Below are 9,067 nucleotides of genomic sequence, written 5' to 3' on the forward strand. Positions count from 1 at the left end.
ATATATATATATATATATATATATATATATATATATATATATATATATATATATATATATATATATATATATATACATTCATACATATATGTGTATATATATATGTGTGTATGTATATATATATATATATATATATATATATATATATATATATATATATATATATATATATATATATATATATATATATGTCCATGTTTTAATTTATGTATGGTAAATAGCAGGGGTTCAAATTGATGCTGTAGTAAAACGCTAAATGTGGATCTCGAGTCCAGGTTCTCCATAAATAGCAGTGTAATTAAATGTATCCTCTTAGCTTATATGAGATAAAGTAAGCTTTCATGTATCCTGACAAAGCTACTTAATAAATAAAGAGTAAGTATCGGCACGCACATTGCAAAATGTTTTAATTTCCATCTCAAAAATATTTTCAACTCATCTTACAATGCATATTTCACATCAAGGGTGAGTTCCTTGCCCATCAGGCTCTCAGGATCCTCCACTTTTATATCTGTAAGTTCTTCAACCAGGCCATTCTTGACTTGGGTAATATCCTATTGCGTTGACAAAGAAAAAAAATGAAACGATTTAATATGATTCAGCATAATATAACTTCAGCATACTGGTACAAGGTTGTGGAATTTGCGACCACTTGAGATACGTTCTTCGTCTTCACTAGAGAAATTCAAGTATCGATTGAAGACATTCTTATTCCGACAGGCTTTCTTTTGAGTATTTGTATAATTAGCGTTGTTCGTGTAGTGGGTTAGTGCTTAATCTATGTTATGCCTCCAGAGCCTTCCAGATGAAGGGATGTTTGGCGCACTATAAATCTATACTATTATTTTTTTTATATAACTTAGTTTTAAATAGCGTGAATGAAAAAGTTGCAGACATAGCAATCGAGGCAGACTGACTTTTTGGGATGATTTTTTTGTTGTTGTTGATATTTTTATCTCTGTCACTGTTTCATACACACTTTTCATATCTTTGTCACTGTTTCATACACACTTTTCATATTTTTATCCTACACCAGTGACTGCTCCTTATTTTGTCACTTTGACAACGGAGGTGTAATCATATTTCAAATCTGAAATCGAAAACTCATAGTATATAAGAAAAAGGGGGTCCCGAGAGCTCAGTTGGTAGAGCACTCGCTTCACATGCAATGGGACCGAGATCGATCCAGAGTGCAGTCAAGATTTTTTTCTGACCAAACCTGTCCAACCAGCAGTGATTGGGTAGTTGGGTCTGTTAGGTCTGGTGGAAAGTAGTGTGCGATAGATTCGCGCCTTTCCAAAGGGTAGCAAGCAAGTGCTATTGTTCGTTTCATGCTATAGAAATCGGGATAAGCTCCAGCTCCCTGTGCCTAATGGCTCTGAAGGACTACTTTTTATATAAGAAAAAATAGTATGTGAAAAAGTGAGGAGCAAACGCTTTTGCAATTAAAAACTACGGAAATGTTGTGTATTATACAATGCCAGACAAAACAGATTCATAAATGTTATTGAGAAAAATTGAACTGAGAAAGGTTGATGCCCTCTTAATTGCGCGTTTGTTTGGATGACGTCTCCATTCTATTATTAAGCCAGTTTTATAATAATAATCATATTGGTTACCTGTTGTTGCTGTTGATTCTCTTTCTCTGGCTTTTGCTGTTCTTGTTCCTTTTGTTGTAGGGACTGCAGACCATTGTCTTCGTCAGCTTTCTCACCAGGGGATTGAGCATCTTTTTGGGAAACTTTTTCATGTTTAATAGCAAGATGATCTCCGTGCTCCTCTAGATTCTGTTGCTTGTCACTATCTTTATTAAATTTCCGTTGTCGAGATATGACTTCGTCATGGTTTAACTCGTCGTCAGGGTCGGGTGTTGACTCGATATCATGGTGATTTTCTGAAGCAATCTTAATATCTTTATGTTCTGATTCTCTCCTATTCTCATTATTATAGTGTTTTAAACTATCATTGCCATTGGTATTATCATCCTTTTTATTTATTATAGTTTTGTTGTCACCAGTTGCGGTGACATCGTTGTTTTGGTCTTGCTCTTCCTTGTTGATAAATTGGTTGTCCTGTTCAGTTTCTTGCCTGTCTTGAAAACGGGAACTAATTGTTGCATTACCAACGCTATTTGTCATAGACTGTTGTATATCATTTCGTTTTGTTCTGTTTCTTGATTTGGTTTTTTTTCTTGGTTGTGGCTTAGATCTGGATCTCGACGATGATGATGATGATGATGATGATGACGATGATGATCTATTATAAGACCTTAATTTTGTCTTAGACTTTGACGCTTTGGAAGATCGTTTTTCAGATCTTGAGGTTGACCTCGACATAGATGTCCCATCAGATCGGTATTTTAACTTTGACCTAGATTTGTGTATTTTACTTGATAATCTGGTTCTTGATTTAGATGATGATCCAGATCTAGACCTCGAGGACGACGTTGATGACCATGACCTTAATGATAGTCTCGGTATAGATCTAGTTGTTGAAGATGATCTTGATCTAGACCTTGACCTCGACCCAGATTTGGATAATGACGATGATCGGGAATAATCTTTGTGACGTACTAAATCATTATCATCCGTTTTCAGTTTATCTTCTAAATTGAGCTCATTGTTTTGTGGTTTCGTCAGCGATTCCTTAACATCTGATTCATTTCTTCGGTTATCGGTATTAGCATTTAATTTATTTAATTCTGACGGTTCCTTCCCTCCGTTTAAAACTGTAGTAGCAGTAATCAAATTCTTCTCTCCAGCACTTGCTGCATTTTTTCTTTTTGTTTTGGTATTTCGGACTTTTGAATTAAATATTTTTTCCTTATCCTGACTTCTCTTCTTGTCATTGTTCATTGTCTTAATTTCATCGTTTTTATTTGTAATTCTTCCATCGCTCGCCTCTTCTCTGCATTCTTTCTCGACATCAGGATTCCCATTCAGAGAAATACGACTATTACATAGACGTGATCTTATCATTTCTTCGCGGACGACTTTAACAGGATTCATGAGATCTTTGTGATTATCTGGACCACATCTCATTCGATCTCTAATGTTCTTAGTCGTGGTGGAGACTGATAGTCTGGAATTTATTCTCTGCACTTTTTCACTTGAGGGAAATTGTTTATTGTTATTAGATCTTTTATCACCAGATGCTGAGCACAATCGACTTCCGTAAGGGTTTTTTACCGAACAAACTAAGGAGTCACTGTCGAGAGAAGGTGTGTAACTTTTAGTTCTTTGAAACTGGGAATCTATGTGTCTTTGTCTCTGGATGTCTTTGTTTTCATTTTTATCATTTGGACTGTCATTTTCCTTCCCTCTTGGTGTGCTGAATTTTCCACTAGGAGAATATTTTTCTCTGTATCCGCTGTAAGTAGGCGCACTTTTACATCGAAAATATCTTTGACTGTTACGATTGCTCTCGTCCTTTGTCTGTGGTTTCTGCATGGTTAACTTGAACTCATAGTCTCGATTTAAACTGTTAGAGCTGTTTTCAGGTGGAGCGTTTTGACTGAGTCGCAGTTTTCTAGAAAAAATTGGCTTATATTCAAAGGATTTTGGTGTGTAACCACCCAATGTTGGAGGTGATTCATTATAAGGAGAATATATCAACCTGTTATGCAGTCGTCCTCTATTTCCCAGTTTCCGTTTTTCTGGATTCGGAGAGTTGCTGTTGTTTTGCTGCTTAATTCTGTTCGGTTGAGGCGATTTCAGCTGCATTATTTCGTTGTGCAAAGTAATCTTCTTTCTATTTTGTCTTGATTTGTAAGATTGATTTGATTTATTTTCATTACTATTGCCTGTATTACTTAAACGACTACTGCAGTCTGTTGCTCTTTTCTCGTTTTCACACCCAATGAGATCATTAAAATCGCTTTGCTTTTTGTTATTTTCTGTAAGACTTTCCTGGCTCATGTTATAATGACTGTCATCACTGTTATCATTTCCAGGTGAGTCAACCATCTTCCTGCTTTGAGGGCTTTCATCTTGGATTTCAGTGTGGGTGTTATTAGGCACATTTTGTCTGCCTTTGTCTTCTTGATAATCGCCATTTCCAATAATGCTTTGAACCTTGTCATTATCGTTTACCTTTTCACCGTTGTCTCTCAATTTCAAGTTTGTATTTGCCTTAGTGCTATCACTCATATAACCATTGCCATCATTCTCTATATCATGGCCATCATCTTTTCGCTCTTGATCTAGTCTGAATTGCTTGAGATTCTTTACAACTCCATCTTCTCTATTGGGGAGTATCCTTCTTGCTGATATCGCTCTTGGACTTCTTCTTATTCTTCCTACCGCTGTTTTACGCCTATCAACAGGCGTACTCTTGTGTAAAGAAGACGCGATTGTTGGCTGAGTGAGACGGGCTGTGATCTGTTTTACCTCCTCTAGAGAGGCTTGACGAAATGCAGGCGCCTTCGGAAGGTGAGTGTTATATTCTGAAACATACTCGTTAAACTTGTTTTTCAACTTCAGCTGTTCTTTTTCCTGTGAATAGAGAGACATAAAAAAAGAAAGAAAGAAATGAGTTTATCTATTTCTAAGAAGAAACAAAAAGACATTTACTTTGACTGTTAATTAATAAATAATGATGACATCATACATTTTAAAAGGGTTTAGATTAGGGGCGAATTGAGTAGCTTAGTTTATTTTATTTTTTAATTAAGAAATTATGATGCGTGTTGAATCTGATAAAACTCTGTTAAGAGCGTATAAATTGTAAAGAACAAAGATTCATGAGTTGTAGCTACAATGTCATGGCCCACCGTATAAAATTGGACTATGAAACGTGATTTAGAATTAATTAAGGTGATAAGAAATATAAGTTTTGAGTTTGTCTTTCTTTAGTTATTTACGAAATTGAATTCATTCGCTACCATAATGAATAGAAATTAACCCCAAGTTTATGCTCGTGAATATGAATTCAATTCAATATTCAACACACTGTTCATCCCGACATAATACCATTGTGACACGGTGGGTCACATTAACTTGTCAATATCCAAATACTATGTTGAAAGCAATGAGTGATCTAAACTCAAAGTCTACGAAGATGGACACATTATGAAGGATAGACAAGAACCGTTTCCTTCTTTCGCAATGGAAATGACAAATTATAGGATTCGAAAGTCAAGGCTGCTTATATCTACAACAGACCTGGCAGTTCATGATAATTATCCGTGCTGTACACGTACTTAAAATTTTGGTCAGAAAACTCGTCCCACAAATATTGATCGATATTTGAAGACGAGCTTTCTAGCCAAAATCTTAAATTAAAAACGTAATTTGTAAGTGTTCGGTAGCATAGATATTTAAGTTCTTACTGGCCAAATCCGGTATTCGAAACTTGGAAAGAATATAAGTAATAATGAACCACTACATTTCCATACCTTAATTCAACAATACGACTGTGGGTCTCTGTTTATAAGTAAGCTGAGTGATCTTATTTGAAGAAACGTGACCAGAGAGGACAAAAATCGACACCGGTCGAATTCATTAAAATAGAGCAAAAAAGATTAAGAGCCAAAGCCTACTTTTCGCTTTAGGCTAGACTCTAGACTTTCAACAATTTCTTGATATATTAATATTTTGAGTTAAATTTAAACTTCAGAATGCTGAAATAGACGCAGAAAAAAATTCACTCTCTATGTTGTCCATCGTGCTACAAGGTGATGCTATTATGCTACATCAGTCAAAAAGCTCAATAAAATGCTTCAAAAGTATACGCACCTTGCATATTAAACAAGCAAGGCTCCATTGTTATAATTAAGTTCGCTCTTTCTAGTCTTTTGGCGCGATGAGACCTATGGTCCCTGAGTTAATTCTGGTTGAAGTAGCGTTAAATAGACGATATAAATTGGTTACATTCTATGGATGGGACGATAATGTATCACAAAGTCGGTTCCGCCACATCGGACAGATCCAGTTACTCAATCACTGATGAATGACCAGAAGGGTCAGACTTTTTAAAAAAGTCAATGCATTGATTTTTCTTTATAAGGGATGACCCTAGCAAGCGAACTATCAAAATTCCCATTGGGTCCTATCATTACTGAATTCATAACAAACATTACATTGCTCATTTATTTATTTTTAATTTCGACTAACTTTCCATGAAGTACCGTGATATCTGAGAAATCTTTATTTTGTTTTTTTTTCCCATATATTTCAGCTGGTTTTTTTTTTTTAAACTTTTTTATTTGTTTAGAGAGAGAGAGAGAGAGAGAGAGAGAGAGAGAGAGAGAGAGAGAGAGAGAGAGAGAGAGAGAGAGAGAGAGAGAGAGAGAGAGAGAGAGAGAAGAGAAGAGAGGGGGGTATGTGTTGTTTTCTCTTTATAGTTTTTGTTGATTTATTTTTGTTTTGATTTGGTTTTGTTCTTTTCTTCTTGGGAGGCGGGGGTTGTTTGTTTTGTTTTGCTTTTCTTTGTTTTGTTTTTTTCTTTCTGTGTTTTTTTTTAAGATCATTGGAACTTAGTCATTACTTTCATACTAATAAAAACACTTACAATCTTTTCAGCAGCAGGGTCCGGTATGTCCATAATCCAGTCCAGACGGTTGTCATAGTGACGGAATCTGACGTCAGCCGGATGTGCATTGTAAAGATGGCGGATACTCTGGTCATGCGTTGTTGTAGATGCCATATTGTGTCACAATATCACGTGAACTCTGATGAAGATTTTATTTAAAAATAAAAAGAAGATAAGAACTTCAAATAGTCAGTTGAAAGTGAAGTCTAAGTTTTCTTGTGTGCGTGTGTGTTTGTTTGTTTGTTTGTTTGTTTGTTTGTATTAGGTTAGTTTTGTTTTTATTTGGGGGGGGGCGGGGGTGTATTTTAAAATGTTTTTTGAATCGAAAACTAAACAGTGTCTGTCACCTACGGAATAGGATGGTCTATTATACATTTTTTTACAAATTTGGAATTAGGTCATTTGATGCTAAGCAGATATGAATTCTACCCACCGGTTTCCGGACAAGTCTGTTACTCAACAGAGTTGTAGGGCTAAACAAAGAATGAAAATTGCCTTTTACTAGAGTCATAAGGCCAATGGACTGAATTTATCTAGTTTTTATTATGATAAAAATAATGATAATAATGATGATGATGATAATAATAATAGTAATAATAATAATAATAATAATAATAATAATAATAATAGTAATAATAATAATAATAATAATAATAATAATAATAATAATAATAATAATAATAATAATAATAATAATAATAATAATAACAATAATAATAATAATAATAATAATAATAATAATAATAATAACAATAATAATAATCTTTATCGTCATGATCATCATCATCATCACCATCATCATTCATCATCATCATCATCATCATAATAATAATAATAATAATGATAATAATAATAATAATAATAATAATAATAATAATAATAATAATAATAATAATAATAATAATAATAATTATTATTATTATTATTATTATATTATTATTATTATTATTATTATTATTATTATTATTATTATATTATTATTATTATTATTATTATTATTATTATTATTATTATTATTATTATTATTATTATTATTATTATTATTATATATCGTTATTATTATTACTATTATTATTATTATTATTATTATTATTATTATTATTATTATTATTATTATTATTATTATTATTATTATTACCATAATAATAGTTATCATCAACATCATCATCATCATCATCATCATCATCATCATCATCATCATCATCATCATCATCATCATCATCATCATCATAACCACCATTAATATTATTATCATTACTACTATCATTATTATTATTATCACTATCACCATAATCCTCATCATCATCATCATCATCATCATCATCTTCATCAACATTATAAGAATTAACATTTTCTTCTACCTTATTAACCCAAATATGACAACACTAACAACGGTACCAATAAATGACTGTAGAAAACCGGCAAAGTGCAAAGTACGAGTACTTTCCGTCAGATCAAACATAGGGATTAAGTCGCGTGCCGATGCGTCGCTCCAATAACGTGTTAGTTAGCCAATTCCTACTGAATACAAATTATTAATATACCACTTATTTTATATTTTCTTTAATAAAATTTCCATATCTCTATTGCAACTTGGACAAGCTCCAACTCCCTAGGCGTTCAGTACTTAAGAAAACTATTTAAAGAACTAATCTGTGCATTATCAAATTGAATAAACACATCAAAGTCATGAATGGGAAATCAATAAGATAAATCAATCAACCATGAATTCTGTAAAGGGGTGTATAGTGTTATAATATAATATTGAATCGATTATCGATTTCTCAATAACAAAGTTCTAGTTCGTTAGCCGATCTGTGAAAGTACGTTTTATGTATCCGACTTCGCACAAAATATTCACGAGTATGATAATCTAACGCGTAATAAAACTTGAGCTTTTACATGGAGCAATATCCACTAAACGTGCTCAAAGCGCTTTACAAGGGGTCCTTGACCAACAGCAACACGTAACAGAACGAGACATGACGCCTGTTAGGCGATATTACAATTTTTTTTCGGACATAAACAACGTTGTTAACTTATTTAGGTACTCATTTTACACCTGTGTACGGTGAGAGAATATGAGTAAAGAGTCTTTTCCAAACACTCAACTATGCGCCAAGCGAGGCTCGAACCCAGGACCTTCCGTTCCGAAAGCGAGAATCATACAGCTCGACCACATGGCCGCATATGGTAAAGATCTGAAAAAAGCCAACACACAAAACTGTGTGTAACCATGATCGTTTATAGTCTGGTTATTACAGTTTAGTGAGAATTACTCATAAACGTGGATGGCAGAAAACAATAACAAAGTCCTGAGTGACGTCATCTTCGAACTATCTATAGGCGTAGTATCAAAGTTATTGTTTTTAGTTTTTGCATGTAAATGGTAGTTGGATAAAACTATCTATGTACATGTTCATTTTTAATACATTTTATTCCAATTTCCATCTATAGATAGAATGCGCTTGGCCAAGGAGTTCACAACATTGCCATCCGGAAGTATAACGGACCAACACACAAACTCTGTGTAACC

At 33.4% G+C, this 9,067-nt stretch overlaps 2 protein-coding genes across 2 annotated transcripts in view; both read right to left on the bottom strand.

Moving 5' to 3' along the window:
• The window catches only part of LOC144980014 (spectrin alpha chain-like), a 35,679-nt gene extending 29,034 nt beyond the window's left edge, over positions 1–6,645 (bottom strand). The window contains exons 1-3 of the mRNA XM_078927450.1: positions 6,511–6,645; positions 1,620–4,493; positions 445–554 (exon numbers count right to left, since the gene is read on the bottom strand). Of these exons, the coding sequence (XP_078783576.1) occupies positions 445–554; positions 1,620–4,493; positions 6,511–6,645 (3,119 nt within the window). The remainder of the gene's footprint in view (positions 1–444; positions 555–1,619; positions 4,494–6,510) is intronic.
• Positions 6,601–9,067, bottom strand: part of LOC144980015 (sulfotransferase 1 family member D1-like) — a 15,038-nt gene continuing 12,571 nt past the window's right edge. Inside the window, exon 4 of the mRNA XM_078927451.1 lies at positions 6,601–6,684. Within this exon, the coding sequence (XP_078783577.1) occupies positions 6,652–6,684 (33 nt within the window). The 3' untranslated portion in view covers positions 6,601–6,651. The remainder of the gene's footprint in view (positions 6,685–9,067) is intronic.

Source organism: Berghia stephanieae, chromosome 9 (assembly GCF_034508935.2).
Source record: "Berghia stephanieae isolate SIO BIC M18660-M18661 chromosome 9, UCSD_Bste_1.3, whole genome shotgun sequence".
NCBI classification, from domain to species: domain Eukaryota; kingdom Metazoa; phylum Mollusca; class Gastropoda; order Nudibranchia; family Aeolidiidae; genus Berghia; species Berghia stephanieae.